This window comes from Varroa jacobsoni, unplaced genomic scaffold (assembly GCF_002532875.2).
Source record: "Varroa jacobsoni isolate VJ856 unplaced genomic scaffold, vjacob_1.0 scaffold_812, whole genome shotgun sequence".
In the NCBI taxonomy this organism is placed as follows: domain Eukaryota; kingdom Metazoa; phylum Arthropoda; class Arachnida; order Mesostigmata; family Varroidae; genus Varroa; species Varroa jacobsoni.
Genome location: NW_019213714.1, coordinates 241,190 through 262,536, shown reverse-complemented (window position 1 = coordinate 262,536; position 21,347 = coordinate 241,190). Strand labels below are relative to the sequence as shown.

The window sequence follows — 21,347 nt, the reverse complement described above, 5'->3', positions numbered from 1 at the left end:
GTACATAGTGAAAGTTGTTACTGACGTATTATTTAAGGGTTTTTCTATTTTCACCATACTCTCCAAACTACAGATAATTGTCTTTTCCTATCACCCACGGACGAAGATCGTAACAAGACGTTTAATAAGACAGCTTCCAGTTCTTTCTTTCTGCTTTTCGTTGGACCGTCCGAAAGTCTTTTGGCAATGTCCCACAATCGGCCATCGTCACCGGTACTATGGACTCTTGTAAGTTTGGAACTTGCCCTTCTAGCTGCGTCACTTAATGAGATAGGGAGGTCACGTCTGGCTTTTATGGCTACCCGTTTACCGTATTTCTGTGCCATCCCATGTCCGTCTAAGGCCCTCCTTGCGTTGATCTCTTTTTTTTACGGTTTATAATTGCGGTCTGCATTCATCGTTTTACTAAGTACCTGTTTTCGATCCAGCAACCCACTACGGTAGTCATATGGGGGCGGGGTGGGAATATGACTTGTGGCCATCCACATCTTGAGGTCCTCCGTTGTATGATTAATGCGTTGGACCAGGACTCAACAGCTCGCCGAAACGCTGTCTTAAGGAAACGCTATCAGATGCCACGTATCCCTTTTTAATTTAGTATGCGTTTCTTTTTGTCACCGGTACATTTTTTCTACCTATATTATCTATAACTTTGGTGCATGTACGTCACGATCGGACCACGTACGTCACTAGCGAATTCTCGGGCATAATCTGATTAATTCCTATGGCTTGACGCTGCCGCGCCTATGTTGCTGCTGAACTAGCTAATTTTATTCATTCAGATGAGCGTAAACCGCAGTATACATAAGCCGTCATGCGGCTTCAGTTGTAGCACACTGTATGTCGCTGCACAGTTGTTTCATAGGTTATCAACTGAGAAATGGGCATAGCTGCCTGAGTAACATAATAACCTTGAAATGGCAATTTGCCAAGTGTCACGTCTTGCCTGCAGTAGCACGATGCCTTGTTTGATTACTAGTAACTGGTGTAACTAGTAGTTACCGTTCAGATTCTTTCAAAAAAATCATCTTTACAGGGTACGTGTAGGAACGTTCAATTAACAGCCTCAACGACGTTTCGTTCAATCATATCACACAATAAATGTTGTTGGCTGATAAACTTTTCGAAAGGCGGTGGCGGCACGTGTCCAGTAGTCTTTCACCAAATCGGTGTTTGTCCCGTAATTTTATTTTCCCTGAACTGTGTCTTAAGGTTTCCTTAAAAGAGAAAGGCTCTACAATGACGATGTACCTAGACCATTGACCGAAATACTGTTCCTGGTGCGGTGGCAAGGCCGTAGAAATGCTACGGCAACTACTAGGTAGCATTTCGTGCTCGGTGAAAATTTAGATTTTTACCAGTCATGTGAAATGGTTGTCTATCTCGAGGTGTGCTTCACTTTAGCTAGAACTGCTATAGCAGTTGAGGGATAATTCACATCGATTACTTGGATCGCCTACGGGTTCGTTCGGTCATGAAACGCGCGACCCTTCACGACCATTTCGCTGTCTGCATTGGTTGTAGCTTTTTGAGACTTTTTTCATTCATAAGGGCTGCAGTTTGGTTCAGCATTATTTCAAAGACGGTTTCACTGTCCATGTTAAATACATAACATGATTCACAGCACAAATTGTATTCTTTCCAGTGCAGATTACGTAGACGTATTCAACTGCAGTGCAGTTGCCGTTATCTCAGACGCGACGGTTCACACCCCATGGGCTGGTGGATTGGTAAGCTTCAGTCTCATTGGCAAGCTGCTTTCCAGAATGCACTCTTTATAACGCAATCAGTATAAAAAGGTAGCTCTTTCTCTGATGGCGCTCTATTCATTGTGTTGAAAGTCAGCCTAATCCGTGCCTTTTGTGGGATCGTGGCCCGTGACCTTGTACAGAAGTGCAAACAGATAGATGTAGACCAGACGGAGCTACGGGCATCGGCCCGTAGATCTATCTGCTCTCAATTATCTGGTTTACTTAAAATCAAAATAATGAGTAAATTGGACTCCAAATTGTCAGTATAAGTTTAACAGCAACTTTTACTACTCTTGTAAATGTAAAGTTAACCTCCAACCGTGCGCGCAAGATCTTACTCCATAACACTCTACAGCTACATACAACCTCACATTGGACTGTTATTGTAATCTCGATACCTCTCCTGCGTACATCCCGTCTTTTTTATTTATTTTTTTCCACAAGACCTACTACCCTGAAAAAGGTTATCCGTTCAAGGAATATGTACTATATTTCCAGATGATTCATACGGTTTTTTAAATTTAACCAAATTAGCATCGCGCTTCCCTATTGGAGAAAACAGTCACTCCCTGAATTCAATCAGAGATCATGATTTTTTGCTTAATACTATTCTCTCATACCGGTGACTCTTATCATTCGAATATTAACAGACAACAGTAAGCGATTACGAGGGTAGTAGTGAGCCGTCCTATGTAGGACAGAAAAAACTGTATTCGTACACTTAAAAAAAAAACTAATTTAATCGAATTAGACCGTTTGAACGCAAATTTTCTGAAAGGGGCATATGACTAGTGGGCGATGTGGCCAAAGTAATTCGCTCGTTGCAATATTTACCCATTTATTCTGTTCATTTATTTAATTTCTCCAGGTTTATGCTAATTTACTTATCTAGAAAAGTTTCTCTTTTAACTCGCGATTATATCTATACGAGTGAGTTTAAGTGGTTTCATTTCATAGAAACTTACTTCTTCCTACTTCGGTACCTTCTTCTGTTTGTATTTACTTAGCAGCTTTTGTTCGTTGATCAGTAATTCAATTTTTTAGCACGTAATATTATTGTGTAGTATCTATTTTGCTTGCAGATACTCAAGTGTCATATACCCGTGAAAAATCTTTATATGATTATATGATGACATATATGACAAGATATGGACGCAAAACGGGATCTTAACCTTGACGTGGATATAATACTTCTCATAATCTCGACGTCTTACAAAATAAGATCAATATTTAAGAAAAAATCAGCTAGAAAAATCAGCCGAACTTGCTGGGAAAAACAAAAAACGATAGAAATTTCCTAGATTCATCTTTGTTTTCTTATTTGTTGTAGATATTGCATATTGCCTCCATTTTCTTGTAGTCATCTTTTGAGATTTTCTGTTGTCCAATGAAATTCGCTCATGTTTTAGTCACACCGCTTTAAGAAATTCGTTTAAAAGTGTAACATTTTAGTAAATAAAATCTATGTTTAAGGTAGTAACAATATAAAATGGCATAACAGAATCAATTTGTATTAAACAGAATGCTATATATATCTAGCACATCCTGGACCTGCTATATACTTGTGTAGTACAGATCCGAAAAATGAAAAACCTAACCACTTTCCACAATTAAAATGAAAGGAATACCAGCAACTTCCTGCAAGTTAATTAACTTATAATAATAAATAATACGTAAGAACGTAATTATTCTTCGATGGAGTTTCAGGGTCTTTTAACGCTATTGTTACAGCATCGTGGATCAAATAGTAGCCGCAGGAAGGGCTGTACCAACAGTGTGTTTTGCCTACCAGACTCACGAGGTCGTTGTGCCGATTTACGCGAATTTACGAAACCGTCATTTGTATGAAATGCTCCGTGCTACTCTATTATGCATGGCTGTACTATTTACGATCTATTCCACCACTGGAATTCTCGGATGCATTACCTTTGGCGCCGCCGTTCGACCGGACGTCATACAAAACTTTGATGCGAATTCACCATACGTTCTTGCAGGTTAGTTATAGTTTGTAATTTTCCTTAGATGCTTTGAACCTATAAACTAAATTACTACATTCCTAAGTGGTAAGGCATTACTAAGGTTGCATGTAAGTGGCACTGTAGTAGCTTACGTGGAAAATATAAATCGCGTTTTGCTGTGCTTATTCACAACTGAGTCTCTCCCTGTTTAATGCTTCCCTTCCGACAAACCGCCGCGCGTCCGCCGATTAACTAATATGACTAGGACGTTCCGCCCAGGACACTCGCAAACAAAAAAAGCACTAGTCAAATTCACTTTTATGCTTATGGTATACAGCGGGTCTGCTGTCTGACACGATTCTGGTGGGCATAACTGAGTTTCTGGATTAGTAAGGAACTTTGGCTGTCACTGGAAATGAAGAAACATTTTACAGAAAGTTTTTGCAGAACTTATGGGAACGAATTGCGAATAAATCAGCACAAATAATCTTTTTTTTTTTTTTTCAAAAAAGGTAAATTCTATGTATTTATTCGTTCATTCGTGCTCATATTCATGCGTTCAAAAAAACACACCATCCGAAATGCCCAAACCCAATTTAACAGGATCGCGCTTTTCCTCTAGTCTTACACATTGCTATGAAAACTTGTTGCCAGATCTAAGATGTATCCAAGCCGTTATATGACCTTCTTAAAGTTGGTAAAAATTTTTTTGGTAGGACAGATTCTAGGAACCATTCTGCAATATCATACTTTGATGCCATTTGAAACAAGTATTCTAGCAACAGACATATGTTCTATTGGTGTATCGGCGATTTTCTTCTACCAGGAATGTAAAATAAAAATACAGTTTTGGCGGAAGTTAGAAGATGTTAAAAGTTAAGAGAAAAAAGTTGAAAGATGCATGGTGTACCTTTACGGAAGGTGTTTTATACTCATCGCTGATAATCAGGCGCCGATATGTATTTCTGAAACCAATAAGAGCACCTCCGCAAACGTAGGCCGTTTTCGATATAATATTACTTATAGGTCATCAAAAGAAAAAAGTCATGTGAACGCTCTGGATATCCAGTCCAGGCCAAGATGATATTTAAAATTTATCACAAAACTTTTAGTGTAAGTGCGGAACCAACCTAGTGATCATGGAAGCGTAAATTCGGCAAAAATTATGTTTGCTAGAAAACTGGGTGATCACTCAATTGTAGTGCAAAAAAGTTAAATGTTGCAGGACTAGTAGCTTCAGGATAAGCAAGCTAAAAAAAATGTTAACTTCCACTTAATCTGCTCAAGGAAAATTCGGCAAGATTCTAAGCAGGAAACTGGATAACCAGAAATTGGGTGCACAGTATTAATAACAGATACCTAAGATCCTTTCTCTCTCAATACAATATATATATATATATATATGTATATACATACGTCGAATATTTTATTTATTTGGCCATTAGCGAAGAGTTATTCTAATTATCCACATTAATTATCACACTATGATAACCGTTTCTGGGCGCCCTGTCCTGGAAAACGCGAGTGTGAATATTTTACTGTTGATAGTAACTCGGATTTTTGTTTATTGATTTGATCGTCAGGTATTGTTGTCTTAATAATAAAAATGGTGTTCACGTATCCCCTACTTGTTGTGTGCGGCCGAGGAGTGCTGGAACGTGTTGAATTAGCTAGGTTTAAGCAACGTGATTGCACCAGCAGGGATTGGAGCGTGTATACACATTATATAATCACCCTCGTATGGTTCGCTACGAGCCTGATGCTTGCTACAACTATATACAACCTTACCAAAGTCATCGACTGGATAGGAGGTCTAGCCTGCGCCAATATCTTTATTTTTCCAGGTAGGCCTTTGGATTGTCAACTAAGAGATGACAGGATGGCATGTGGAACATAGGTTTTTTTTGACTGATAACGGTAATTTAACACAACACAGCATTTTTTGCTATAGAGCGGCTAAGAAAAAATTATTAATGATACTATAGATAATAATCATAATTAGATAGCAAAAGTATTTAGATCAAATAAGGAATAATCGCGCTATTAGGGGGAATTTAAAACGATGAGATTTTTAATAGACTAAGAAAAAGTTTATACCAGCCCTCCTTTTTGACAATAACTGTTAAAAATATTGTAGACTGAGTCCTTTATATATATTTTCCTGTTTTATACATTAATCAACAGAGAGGCAAATAGGTATTCGCACATACCCTCTGCAATTACGTCAGTGACGTTAATGACAACTATAGCGTTCTACACAAGGAAAAGGGCCACAAATATGAATGAGCGAACATGTCACATCACGTATTTCTGCAATTTCTTATTTCAAAAGGCTACGTTTATGATTGCCTTCTAATGCACTTACAAAGTGTTGTTGATGTTAAAAAAAAGTTGAAACAAAACTTACTTGAAGTATATTGCTTTCACTTCCAATTTGTCAGTACCAAATTAAATTGAATTGTACGATCCTAGAGATTACGGTTCATAAATGGACAGTAAAGGTGGCGTGCTTACAGGAGACTCATAATCTAACAAGCGTTTGTAGCTTCAATAGCCCATAATTGCCGTAAAGTTTTTTTCATGATAACTTGAATATTATACCTGTTCTTAATGAAACGTTATGGTGAGAAGGTGGACCAAAAGATAAGGTTTAACTTTACCCAAGCAACGTGACTTAGCTGTATATACTCTAAACATGTATCCGTTCATATTTATACTGTAATCTTTAATCTAATTCAACTATGCTTATACCACCTTATCTTTAACCTTTTTATAATATCAAAGAGGGTTGAATTTTTCCCAAAGTTCTGATCATCTAGCGAAGATCGCCTGGCATTCACATCGCGTCAGTTTCCCTGTAATGATGGAAGAATTGTTTTAACGTTCCAAAAGGAAGGAAGGAAGGTTTTCCTATAGTTCTGTTCACATGTCGCTGCACCGATCTTTTAATCGTGCCAAGCGCGAGCCGTTCCTTGCAAATGTCTACGAGCCCAGCACACAAAGCATTCTGGTGGCCGTTCCCATTCGTTGGCGAGCCGCTCGCTTTTCAATTCACGGTTTGGGCTTGCCTCCGTCGAGTTTTACTGGGCAACTACCAATTAGGTAACTATCCATACGATTATTTTTATATTTTTGACCATATCATCGACTGTCTTGGGGCTGCAACCAAAATGAAGCGCACCAGTTTCGTCTTATCGTGGGCCGCGAGAAACGAATGCTTCATAGCGACCTACTGTGGCATTACATAGCCGTAAGTATATTATTATTCAAATTTATGCTAAAATACTTGATGTCCTACATCACACGTTCCTGATAGACTGATTTGTCCAGAGAAGGACCCCCATAGCGACAAAACAGTGTAATAATAACGGTTGTTGCAACATCGACAGATGTCGAGGTTAATAATCGGTTGTCCCGTAAGTTTATATTGGATTTTAGAATTATCTACATTTTGGCGCCCCGAAAGAGGAAAACAGCGGTTATTTACCATTTTTTGAGGATTGTATACTGGCTTTTGGTGCCGTGTTCAATCCAATTGCATGTTTCAGTTGAATTATATGTGGGGTCGGTACGACTCCTCTCCTGGTCTCCCCTAACATAAAGGTCTAAATGGAACTTACAGAGATGCTTTTTGGCTGTCTTTTCGTCTTTTTTTTTCACGATTGCTTGCGTCCTTTTCATATATAACACACGCATTGTTCTTTTGGCTCGTCACTTGAATCACAAACATAATACACTTTATGAGAACGATGTCACGTTCCAATTCCCCTTCTATTTGTGAGCTCAGCTGTGCAGGATTATGACCTAACGCATCGGTATATTGTATCACTCTGCCGGGGTGCTTGAATTTAAACTGGAGTTCCGCTACTAACCGACCGACTCTCACACTCGTACTGCGCATCAGTAAGGTTCTAGTGTAAACTATTGTCCCGAGTAGAAGTGGCGGAGGGCGTTCTCATCTATGCAATCGTCAAATGTTGTAATTTGGTCGAGTGGTAATTTTCCTTTAATACAGACAATTGCGACGCCCGGCTGATAGTGCGTAATAGTATCGTTTGCCTCTTATCTGTTGCGCTGATACCGCAGCCAAGACGAGACTATTTGCATTTGTATCGAGTTCTCTTGTTCGCTTTATTTTCAACTTTATTTGCACTAAATCACTTAGCAAGCGTTCTCGCAGCTGCTTCCATACCTACTTATACTGCACTAACTAATCGAGTTTCATGCACCTCCTTCACGCAAAGGAATCCTTTCATCTACAAAAGAACTCTGACAAACTTTCGCACATCTGCAGCGCTCTTCAACGCCGGGTACTAATGGTAGTAACCGGCCCCGAGGAGTTCATACCTTGCATAGAGGAAGCCCATTGGCTTCATTGAGATTCGGTGGACTCAAATGCTATTAGAATCAGCTAAATATTTACAAGTTACCAGTTCACCTGAGCTGTAGCTTGCCATAATAAAAATATCCATAAACGCGTTACACAGTTCTGTGAATGCAGCTCTCTGTTCAACTATAAGGACAAGATCTGCATACGCAGACCGCGACGGAATCACTATTCCAGACTTTCCGACCTTTGTAATGCCTCTTTCACAAATGTCAACCTCATTTCATCGTACTAATTCCTCGGTGTCAAACTCAGCTAGCTTCATTCGCTTTGGGTTAAATACCGATGCCCCATATCCTCCTGTACGTATTTGCAACGACGCAGAGCTAACCACTTCAACCTGCCTTTCCTCTTTAGTTGGATTGTGTAGTTATTCGTTTAGTTGGATTGGATATTTGCGCCCAACACAATAAAACAATCGCCGCCGATAAATTAACCTAGCTTAATTACCGCCTCGTCCCTAATTACCCTTGCCACAGCTTACAGCCAACAGTATATCCTTCCAGTACAGCTCTCCCGTAGCCGGTTAACCGGTAAATGACCACAACTTGTCTTCCACTATTACAGAATCATCCTTAACCTCGTTCATTTTGACTACTACAACACACAGGTCATGGCGGTAGGACACGCCGTCCTTAGCGCGCAACAATGTAGCGATAGACTGCTTAGGCAACGAAGTTCTGGGCTTTCTTCGCTATACTGTAGATTTTTTCAAACAGCATCATTCAACACAGATGATTGAATGAAACCATTTATTGTCACCCAGTCACATCACACGCTCGCCTACATACTGACACTACTGCCGACCCTTATGAGGTTTGTGAGGCTTGTTCTATTGCTTTCCTGTATCAGTATAATGACACCTGCCTCCGGGTTCGTCACTGGGTGGTCTTTTCTGTTGATGGCCACTATGTTGGCCTGTTCGATCTGACATGATCCATTTAGTAGTGATGCGGTCGCACACACTTGGATGCATTGTCAGGCCATTCCGCCGGAATGGCCTTCATCAGAATGGCATCAGAACCAAACTGCTATCGAAGCATTGCGGCCAGACTTCCGTGGCCTCGCACTGTGTGGACGCCTTGCAGACTAGCTTTGCACCAGCCCCGTTTCTGTGTGCACCAGCCCGAGGTTCCGTTCGTTAAATTACACTGCACGTGGGCCTACTGAACCAGTCACAGCATCGTCTTATCAATTGCGACTGCTGTTCAGTATCGAGCTGTAGTTTGACAGTTATGAACACAGTATGATTTTTTGCGTCGCTCACGCCGATCTCCCGGCCTAGGGTTTATGTCCTGGGTACATATATGCACGAAGCATCTCGCTGCGCCGAAGCATACATGTGGAGCAGCTCCTAAATTGAGCTCCTAATTTTGCAAACTAAAACTGCATCCTTGCACTTCGAATAACTCTGGCTCATTGCGCCCTTTTTAGAAGGCTCGACTGAAACTCAAGCGGAAGGATAATCTTCCAGATAATCTGGTGCTTCTGTACGTTCGCACCTAGTACTGCCCATCTTCCTACGAAGGTTTTCTTTGGTCTAGGACTAATGGTCGATCCGATTTCAATGAGGCCACCTATGATTAAATCGTGAGTCGCGTAGGCGTTCTTAGGTATTATTACCAAGCAACATTTTTTTAGTTCCTAATCTTCGGACTAGTGTTTATGTACCAGAATGTATAAAGGTAAACAGAACACATACTTTGCCTTACTTACTCAACAATTACTTCAAATTTACTCTAGCTTAGTATTAACTAATTAGCATTAATTAATTAATAATTAGCACGTACATTAGCTAACTGATTAGTGATTCGTTTCTTGTCCCGAAAATTCTAATAGAAGCACACCGCTGACACTTCTCATACAAATATCGTGGCCACCGCTAACAGTAACAAGACTGCCAGCCATAGAAGTCAGGGCAATCAATTAAGCAGATTCAGTTACTCTTTTACATCGTCAAAGGAAGCAGCGTCTCGATGATAGAAAAAATTAGTGGTCCGCATGCCGTGACGGCAACAAAAGCCGATTTTTGAAACCGCTGAGATTCGCTAAATATTTAAAAGATGAGGTTTTGACAACCCAGGTGCTCGATTACGCACGACACACAACTGATGCTTTGTACAACATTTTCGTAGCGTTATCTCATTTTTACGAACACAGCAACAGAAACCGTCCATTTTCACTGAATAGCTGCAAGCTTATGCTGGCTATCAGTTCCATTAAACTGTCCATTTCTGGCTCATTAACCAGCGTAGTAACTTCAAGGGCTAGCGAATTGAATACATTATTGGTCAAGGAATCTTCAGTGTGAACTCACCACCCTAAACATCTGGGAAGTACTACCTAGCTCCACAGATTAGGCACAATGAAGACTGATCGGGAGTCGCGAAGCAGGGCACGTCATTTGCTTACTAAGTAGTTCATAGGTCAACTGAGCCTACTGACTAACGCTGATAAGAACAAACATTTCAGCACAAAATTCTCCGAACCCTCGTTCCCTTGCGACTTTACTGATCGAAAGCGTTTCGAATAATGACTTATCTATGCCACCGCCTTTAGGAATTATAGCTTCATGAGATTCGTTGTTGATCTGCAACGAGCAGCAGAAGCCGCAGAAGATAAAGTGTTGCCGGCTGCTTTGCTGAATGAAATTTGACGAGGTCCTTCCCTAAAGCACCCTTTGATCATCTACAGTCACGATGGCTACACGGCACGACTATATAATAATCGAGTTGTTTTATGTAGTTAACTGTGAATAAACAGCGTCCTTTTTACTTTTTCAAACAATTCTTTAGTTAGGCGCATCTAACTTACAGAATGCTAATTTTTACGCTACGCATTAATAAGTCATACTATTGGATCACTGCCATTGACTACGCATTGCGACCTTTAATGGGCTACATAGCACACATCTTAATTTATAATCACTGTACATTTCTGGCGACCTGCAGCACAAACTGATGAAACACAGACAGGTCTGCTTAGTCGGCGGTAGTGAACACTTCACTAGAGCAAATCAGTTTAGCCAAGCTTTAAAAAAAGTTCAGACAACAAGGAGTTGGGACCCCAACAGGAGTTGGGGTCAGACAGCATGTTACCTGACTGATGGCGTTAAGTGGCGTGAATTCTGAACCTTTCCAAGTTATAAACCGATATCAGGAATAATCTTTCGGAGCCACGTATACGTAAAACACTGCGGGGGAAAATTGCAGCACAGGTACTGCTAGGTCAACTTGCTATCTCCAGGGTCCAAATAAGCGACGTAATTAACCGGCCTCCGTGTAATTAGAACTCCAGGAAACTGATACGAGGGTCAACTTTTTTTTGCAGAGGAGCTGCTAAAGCGTATTAAATAGCGACAAATTAACAACGGACCCGAGAAAGTGAAAGCAACAGTACGTTGAAGCGATTTAGGACCAAAAAATCGGAGCGAGATACCTCTTTTGTCCTACGCTATTTTCAATTATAGATACGTCACTTTGAGCCAACGTGAACACCAAATATACCTATTAACCCACCCGATGCAAAAATGGCTGACACTTAAAAGCTATTGTTGTCTAAATTTTTAGTGATTGGTTAACGATAGCGTACGGTTCAACGGCGATCTGACAGATTTAAATCTATGAACTTGCCAAAAAGAATTGACCGGTATTTGTTGCTTGAGTGTTAATAGTATTATGCGTTGGTATGAATAAGTGACAGGCACCTACCGGATCACGTGGATGAGCTTCCTTTCTATGCCAGACAGGCTTTTTCTTAACTGGAATCTCTGATAGCTTCGACTATGGTGTTTAAAGAGCCTTGTTCGTGCTTAAGGAAAGTTGAAACTTTTCCGTGCTTAATTGTCTCTAGTTCTTGTATTTATTCATTCTACTAGCTTCCTACTCGTTTCATTCGTTCTCGACAAACTTTTTTGAGGTCATGTTAAAAGCTCCCGAGAAAATCACTCCCACCTTCCTGTGTTCCGAGCGTTTTTGAGGATTAGTTCATCAGTACATTTCTGCACGCTTTCTCTTTGTTAATTTTGGGTCTCTACTGAGGACAAGCTCCTAAGTTTGTTGCGTGTCCTCTTCCTTCATTTCTGCAAGCATTTCTGTTTGTGCATACCCTTGGAATGTGACCCGGAGCTCAAATTTGTGATGCCGCCCTTTAAACATCCTCCTTATCTTAGCAATTCCTAGCTTGATGGCCTATATTGGTATTTAAAGATGCGGGAAAGCACAACATAGGATACCACACGTAAAAGCAAACACTACTACAAATGTTAAGACCATCGACAGGTTGCAGACTACGGCACAATTGTGGAAAGAAAAAAAAATGCTTAGAATTTGCAATATTGGGAAGCTAAACGTTTCCCTAATTTGAGTCGCGCAGAGCATCACTAACATGCAAGGTACTAAACCGGGGCCTTTTGACAAGGTCTACCGCCAATAATTTTACACTAGAGACTGACTTAAAGTTCGTCTCAGACGTTCGCGATTCATTTCGACGCGCATTTGAGATGGTTTTGTTACGGATTTCGAGACCTCGCCACAACAAGAAAATATCTGAACTGAATGATTCAGTGATATTTGAAGATGTCCTTGATGCCATTGAGGTCAGCTCGCCGAGCTATAACTATTTAGCGCAAACTGAATCTCTGTATTCCACAATCGACACGGTGAAGGCGCGCGCAACAGGAAAAAGGCTTAAACAAAAAAAAAACTCAGCAAGTTCATACAACATCGTATTAGCGCGTAGCTGTTTCTTAGGGAGTGTTAATTAATTTTAAAATTGCTTGACAACGCACTGTGAATCTAAATAAAATACTGACTTTATTTCAGGTATGTGCCTGGTAGGAATATCGACTAATAGCAAGGAGTTCCGCATTCAAAGGCCCGTTTTGAACCTTCTCGTAGGAATAGTACTTGTTCTAATAGGTAAATATTTCCAATACTCGTCAGTGTTTATAGCATTAGATAAATCAGAAAATGATGTCTGGTCTCGTAATGTTATTGGCGCCATTATTGTCGGTTGTCTGGAATTATTCAATTTAAATTTCGCTTTACCAACAATATTTAGGTCTGGCGTAGAGGACGTAATTTAGCTAACATTTGAAAGTTTCCATAATTAAATGTTACCCATTTAATTCATTAGTGGTCGAAAAATATACGAATGAAGAATACGGTGGATACAAGAAACTGCCTAACGAAAGTCCTAGTAATGACCTTGCGTGATGCCGTTCTCGTGAAAAAAAAAAAAGATCTTTCGTCTTTTCTGTTGGATAGCGTAGTTGACTCGATGCAACTGGACCACAACAAAGAGATTTGTCAGCTTCTGCTAGTATTATGAGTGGAAAGTTCCATCGAATTAGCTAAGATCCAGTTTTTAATAAATGGCCATACCGTTTTCGGCTTCGTATTGATGTAGGCTTAGAAAAATTTCGTATTGGATTCGGTCATTATGGTTGCGTCTTCCTCATCGACCGTGGATGATCGAGTGAACTGGGCTGTAGGTTCAAGATGCTGTGCACTACATTACTTACTCATAACTAAAACTGAGTAGTCTTTTCAATAATCATAAAGCAGAACTATAATCGATAGGGCACAATATGTCGGGCACGTCGGTAGCTTATCAACCCCAGCAATTTTTTTAAATGAAGTAAATGTGTGAAGTGCCTATTTTTTGTCAGGCACAGAGGCGGGAGATGGATAGTTGATTCATCGCCCAACGCGATGACAATAGGCTTATGGATTTCTCTGAACAGGCGCAATTAGCATAACGGCAGCTGTCGGCAGTTGGTCGAATGCTGTTCGAAAACTTTAACGTAAGCCTAGTTACCTCTTCTTGCTTTTACTTGAAGGACAGCGAGCCTGAATATTGCTCAGAACCGTAAATTTTCGTTACTGGTGACAAACCGTGGAATATAGAGTCATTTTTCGTGAATTACGTTAGCTATTAGTTTTTTTTTTCTCTCTATTAAGCATCTTATAGTAAACAGTTTGACCTACGAACTTTCATTAATTCGTATAGGCATCGGTTTATCAACGATGGTATTCGCTAAGCAGTTATATGAAGAGGACGATGAACTAGAAGTCTTGCTGTGCAACCCTGCGGTATAGAACTATCCGCTGTCTTGAAGCTCTTCGTTGGTGACCTAAAGTGTCTTAGCATGTTCCTTGAGTTTTACTGAAATTTAAATATCATAAAATTATATAAAAAAAAGTTTCCAAGAAGTGGGTTGAAGTTGGATACACCATAATTACGAAGAAAGATCATGATATACGTAATTATTCCTTGTGCCGTTGCGCTACGCGGACAGTTCATTATGACTGATGCACTATTCTTTCTTTGATGCTTATTTAATAAATAAACAATTGCATATTTATTGCTTATTGAGTTTACTTCTTGCCTATTAGAGAAATTCGTGAAAAACCTAATAATAAAAATAACTATCTATTGATAAAAAAAAAAAACATTTATCTGCGATATGATAAGTGGACATGAAATATTATTTTTAGTGTAACATTTTTACACCACTTTTAATATATTATTTTCGGTCCAATTAAAACGTTGGTTAAATAGCCAAAGTTACTTGACCATCGTTTTCAAATAATCCGCAATACTGAATGGCTTTGTACTCCTGTTTATTAAAAAAAAAAAAAAAAAAAAAAAAAACTAACGTTTATGTGAAAACATAAGGAAAAACATGTACAGGGTAATAATGTACACGAGGCTTAAGTCCGTGTCTTCTAACGCGGAGCTCCTGCATTGCATTATGGCTTAGGCGAACGAACCTCTAGCTAGCAAAAGCGGCACTCGCGATTTGAGGCCCCGCTAACAACAAATGCTACAAGATATGTGTAATTAAATAAAATAGCAAAATTTCATATACAATTAAAGCCCTCAATATTTAGCAATTATTTCGAAAATATTTACCGCAGCTAAAAATAAGGATACAAATAGGATCTTCTGTATGAGTAAGTCTAAAGCTGAGATTTGCTAAGCTCGGGCAGATATTCAGCTTGAGTTGCTGGCTCGGGCATACGGAAAACAAATTTTATCTATGCATTCATTTGTCAACCCTTAGATAGCTGGTGTTCTCTTACCCAAATCAACCCCGTAGCATTACCATATTGGATTGATTTTTTTTTCTAATCGGTGCAGTCTCGCCCTAGAAAGGCGGTGCGGAAAATAGGGCCTATTTCAACTAGATTTCAACTATTTTGATTGATTTTCCATGTATACAAGCAACGCCGCAGCGCCATTTAAGAACACCACAGCAGCGACAAATATCTGCATTGATATATTGTCAAATGTATGATATTATTCACCTATCCAACACATATTTTATGATAGAACTGCGAAAGGAGTACGGCAAGCCCCTCAGCATGACCTGCCCAAGTAGTTCTCTAGGCATGGATCAATAAAGCTTTGCTTCCGAGTCTAACCTCTTGTAGGCTAGACTCCGGCTTTTATAGCCGGACGCCTCCTCAAGTCCTACGAAATAGGAGGGCTTTTATATTCCTCACCAGGCGCGCAGCCTGCAGACACTCTCGATGATAACTGCTTGCTACAATCCGACCGCGATGATTTGACGAAGTCAGAGGATCACAAGGCGGACAATCACCCGTTAGCTCATCCATGTGCAGAGAATCCACCCAGTCACAATCCGATTAAGACCCTTATGATGCCTTCCGGTTGTTAATCAACGTCTTGCTCAAGAAAAACGGAAATCTGAAAAGTGTTAATCCAACAGACGAGTGTTACCAAAAAAGGTGAAAATGTAAATTTTAACTGCATGGAAACTAAGCTCAAATTTTGTGACAATTTTCCTTTGGAGTTAACGCGCCCTGCAGAACTAACATGCCCGTTGCTCATGCATTTCATGCGATGACCTCATTTTGCATAAATGGGAAGTGGCGTTCTGTTTAGGGAACGCACAGTCCTTGCTTAATTATACACTAAGTTGTCTATCATCAAATACGTCCGTTAGCATCAGCACATGGTGAGCCAGATGTTGTTGAAGGTTGCCGGCACCGTGCCGCATCGTTCTGCTTTACCGAGATAACTAGGCCGTGTCCAATCCACACGCAGCCGGACTCCTTCCGGACATTTTGAATTCACGCTGATCCTACACCACGCTCTCCTATTCTCGTTTCGTGACGGGGGCTAGCACCTCGGGCTACGGGCAATCAACAGTACGACACTAACCACACTGCGCCACTACCCGTACGATTCGCCGAACCGCCTGTTCCAGTAGTACTATATCACTATTCCTAACTATGAGGTGTAACGTGCAAAGGCCAGATGCAGTTCGCCACCTCTTCAAAAACCAACAGATCGGCCAGATTTAGCTGTGAGTTGCTAACCAATACTTTTCATACGCCATCACATGCGGAAGAACAGTACATTGTAGATGACCGTAACGTAGGGCCCTGTCAAACTCGTTCACAAATATTCCGCCTTCCCTCCATGAATGTAACTCGCCTTTGATAGGAAACTCCATTTGCACTTGAGTTAAGTGCAAGAGAAGCTGCGAGCTGGCGTTGGACCGCCGTGAGGCAAACTAGTGTTACTATACCGTTTTGTTATGGTGATTGTAATCCGGCTTCTTACGAGGGGAACGATAAGCTCTTGCGTTCGGTTTAAAAATGAGGGCCATTAAACTAGGATCAGTGGATTATAACTGAACGCCCTTAAATCAGAAGCCAATCCAGAACCCATGACAGCAATGCCGTGTACGCTTTATTCTGTAGTTAAATCAATGCCCAACTGAATAATATAAGCAGATCAAAATAACGTAACGGATGTATTTGTTAAATTTTAGTACATCTCGGACATAAGATAATATCTAAATGCTAGAGCCGTTACCATACTGCGATCTAATAAAACTTATCTTGAACCGGCCACATGAACAAGCAGTAAGTGTTCCGCTACGAGCGCATAGCCCCTGAAATTTGTGAGAAGATTTTAAAGTGGATTGTATTCATGGTACTCTGCGAGGAAAACGCGTTCGCTAAATCATTACGTTGAACTATTCAAGTTCCATACATGGACAAATAAGAGGTGGGTAAAACAGAAGCACGGTACTCGTTTGTTAAATCCCGTCAGACGAATGTTTTTTCACTGCATATATACAGCTAACCCCCCGCTTGAACAAAACTTATTACTTGCGTTTTGTTTCATCACGTCCATTCGTCTTCATTATGTGACGTATCCGAAGCAACTGGCGTTGACGCTGCCAAAGGGGCTTTCATAAGCCAAGGACTTCTCCTATACGAGTACTGAGACCTGACGGTGGCAGATGATCACATAAACACCACCGACAATTTTAGATCTATTTATAATTCATTTAATGGCCGGCAAACTAGCCGATTCGCTGTGTCTGTGGTAAAATGTAATAGCTGGAGACTTTCTACGCAATGCACGTATGGCGGCGGGCAAAGTAACGCTCCCGATTGCCGACGCCCACCTTGATCAAACGGTAACGTATTTTCAAGGCAAGCTGACGAAGTGTAGCATGACTTTACAATGTCAGCTCCCCTTTTTCACAAGAATTCCCCAAAATTCAATGTGAACGTTGAAATTCAACAAAAAAAAAAAAACTCCAGTATAACCTCCGTGAGCAGCAGGAAATCATACACATAGATACGCCTAAAAAGTAGTCTACAGTGATGTCTGGCGGGCCTAAGCACCTAGAGACACAAGCGGAACTTTTCTCACTAATTTGACCTTCACAAATGGGCGCGCTGACAAGATGGCACTTGCAGTGCCTTCGTCAATCATCGATGCCTGGCGCCCTTACTGCGCACTCCCGCTTCAAAATCCCCATTCAGGACACCAGAAACATGAAATGCAGCGTTGACAAGAACTTGAAAACAACTGATCTTCTTCGCTTGACAGCACTTGTTGTATTGTATTGTATTGAACAAGCGCTCAATGGTTAAAAGCGAAGCTTCGAACGCAATCGATTATTCCCTCAATGATACAAATGGTACTGACGAACTATTCAGCGAAATCCTAACTTCCGCCAGCTGCTACCTGTCGTCAGATGCGGCACTGCTGATGGAGTTGAAGATGCGTGCATGGAACACTCCCACCCGTTGAGGCAGTGGACGATATGCAAGTTAATTATCAACATGCGTTTCATCACGGTGACGCCGACTACCCTTTGTTTCCATTAGATTGGCAGGAATCCAAGATCATATCATTCCACTTGCCAATATTGTTATACATTGCAAATGTTTTTTACACACCTCTTTCGATCGTGACTCCAATGGACACCTTTTCGACAGCACTTCTCCGTCACTGGCAATTGACGCGTTGATCTCTTTCCTGGAGGGGGGCGACGTTTCACAACGCTTTTAACCAGGCCTTGAATGACAACAACGACAACAGTCGATTTATTTTAACAGTAATGCAGTATCTAAAGTCCCAGCACATACTCTGCGACTTAAAGAATGTCCTAGTTATCTTAACAACCTAACGGCATCAGTATTTTTGTACCCGCACTTCATTACCAGAGGCCACATTACCATGGGCCGGTTCAAACGCGATATTATGATGCATCTACAAGCCACTCCCACGCTGCAGAAGCCTCAGGTCTATTAGGTCAATAGTTGACGCCCAGTAAAATTTAGAAGCGGGTTAAACATGAGTGGAATCTAGCGGGCAAACTACAGTATACATTAAAGCAAAGCAAATGAAACGGCCTGTAGTTCATAGACAGCCAGTAAAGGAATCGATTTGTCAGACTAGCGTAACACTGGCGCAAGGTTTAAGGAGAACTATACACTAAATCGATAATACAGCCTACTCTAGTGCTTGCTATACAAGATGCAGGTTGCTTTTGCCCCTGCACAGTAATAGATTCATCATTGGCAGTTAGCTCCGTATGCGTATTGTCGTCGTTAATGTAAACGCACACTACCAGACTCAGTGACATTTCGGCTATTTGTCGTTTTAGCTTGTCTAGAGGAGACGGATGCTAGCAGCTGTTTGAGGGCAATGGCACATAAGAATTTTGCTCCATCACACAAACAGCTTAGTACGTTCACAAAGAATTGGAAATACGATTCAATCGACTGCCAAATTGCCCCGTATCACATATGTTTATGTATGCAGCCGACAAGTATTAGCACTCTTTTCTAAGACTTTTGTATAGCCCATCTCCTATACAGCTTTGCTTTGCAATAAATGAAGTTTTTTATTTCCCTCGAAGAGTTTGCCTTTAGCCACGGCCCATCCTACGTTGCCCTCAACTTTGTTCGTGAGCCTACATGTATCAAAGTGCCTCTCAAAAGTAATGCTTTTAGGAGAAACATGCATTACATCCGTTCGTTACACCTCCAACAGCCACAGTATCTCGAAAATCATCCAAACGGACGCCAACATACGCTTCAACTACTTTCACACGTATGTCTATTCATTAATACTTATGTCTATTTTTGTTTTTAGTAATAAATTTTAAAACTGGCTCGCGGGACACTTGCTTTGTGGTACAGAATTCTGTTTAGTTAGGGGACTCGGACGGTGTTTCTAGCAAATGACCATTCTCGGACAAACGATCAGAATCAGTCACCGATAATTACCTCAACGTTCTTCACATACGATGGGTTTTATCTGACGGGGTGACGCAAAGCCTTCCTGATTTTCGGTGACCGGCTTCCGTTTTCCTTTTGCATTTATTATTGACAAAAACCAACAGGTAAACAATCAATAACATTTTTTTAGTGTAAGGAGAACCTCCCAGTTGACAGACTTCGATAAGCTGTGTAAATACCTAAAATTGACATTTTGCCGTGAAAATCATTAAAACCTCATTAAGGTATATGCTTGCTAAGGTAACAAATGGGGTGGAAATGCGTCTCACGTTGCTTTTAACACTTATCAGAAATTTGCTTTGTGACTTGTTAGTTCATTGATACCAGCCGATAGATGTCGCCAAGCTGACTAAAAATGTAATAGGCCCTCCCACGGCTGAATAGATCTTTAGTGAACTAACATACGTCGTAGCTTTGTAACACCAAAGATGACCTAAACTGTATGGAAGCCTAGACCTAAGGCTCTCGACGAATATCATCGAAATGTAGTACATGTCTCTATGCTCAAATTCTACATCATTTGACAAGTAAAAGGCTATAAATAATGTTCTATGTTGAAAGGGGATTCTTTGCCACCGGTCAACAGACCTCAACAAGCTGGCTAAGAAATCAAATATCTAAGATAAGTTAGTTTACTGCGAAAAAGACAAAAAGCAGGAAATGGCATTTGTTTCCCAGGTTGTGAGAATAAATCTATTGTTCCAAATTGCTCACTCTATTGCCGTTCTCTTCCCACGCAACGGAGAGAGCGAACCTTTCTTGAGAATATCTCTAATGCTTTTTTGTTTATCAGAAATTCTTCTAGGGAACATTATATAAAATGGTGTAAGTAATAGATTCCTTCGAAAATATTTTGCCACTTTGTGAGCGAAATATTATTTTGTATGTTAGCTATTATTTTAATGAAGCTAATTCTTCAAGATCTTGATGAGGCGAGTGTAAACGAAGTACATCTACTCGTGAAAACACTATTGATATCATGGGGTGAAAATGAGTTTTGAATGGCTTTTCGAGCGAATTTGCCATGTAACCTGTGACTTTTATAGAATATAAAAGAGGTCGTAAAAAAAATTGGCAAAAAAAATTGTTTTGTTTACGTCCTTGAATCAGAGTCGATATACCAACCCGAACATACCAATTACTTGTGTGCAATTATTTATTACCAAAAAGAATAAAACGGCTTGAGAAATCTTAATGACATATTCGTTTCATTTGCTATGAGATGGCCTCGCCGACGGCCTACATATTTCTATTAAACACATCCAACACTGCGTGTATGGGGGTAACAAACCGTCATATCTCGCTCATAATATCCATAAATGTAATGTAAAATGTCCTCAGCCTTATTTTGAGGTGTCTCTCGCCATTTGATCTTTCATTTTTCGAAAGCTTCGGAATATCGTTTGGTTTACTTTAGATATTTTTTGTACGATCTGTGTTTTTTGCCCAGAGGATTTTACTACAATTACGTGTGAATTAACGCCGCTGTACGGTGCCCTTAAATTTACTTGCCAAGATTTCGTTTCAGAACGGTATAAATGGCAATATTTTTAACTGTGGTGCTTAATAAAAAGGACACTTGGACATTTTCGGAGATTCCCACGCAACTGCGAGCAACATGTGGTAGACCCTAATCCAACATAGGCCCTTCGAAGGAGATGACATT

General features: G+C 40.5%; 1 protein-coding gene across 9 annotated transcripts in view; it reads left to right on the top strand.

Annotated features, from left to right (window-relative positions):
* LOC111264000 (sodium-coupled neutral amino acid transporter 7) overlaps positions 1-14,468 on the top strand; it is a 33,034-nt gene extending 18,566 nt beyond the window's left edge. For 6 of the 9 annotated variants that reach the window (XM_022839556.2, XM_022839555.2, XM_022839559.2 and 3 more), the window contains 4 exons: positions 3,483-3,745; positions 5,293-5,553; positions 12,920-13,015; positions 14,109-14,468. In XM_022839556.2, coding sequence (XP_022695291.1) covers positions 3,483-3,745; positions 5,293-5,553; positions 12,920-13,015; positions 14,109-14,197 — 709 coding nt within the window. In that variant the 3' untranslated portion in view covers positions 14,198-14,468. Of the gene's footprint in view, positions 1-3,482; positions 3,746-5,292; positions 5,554-12,919; positions 13,016-13,505; positions 13,587-14,108 lie in introns of all 9 variants that reach the window. The other 3 variants (XM_022839557.2, XM_022839563.2, XM_022839558.2) reach the window with 3 other exon arrangements.
* Positions 14,469-21,347: the final 6,879 nt, after the last annotated feature.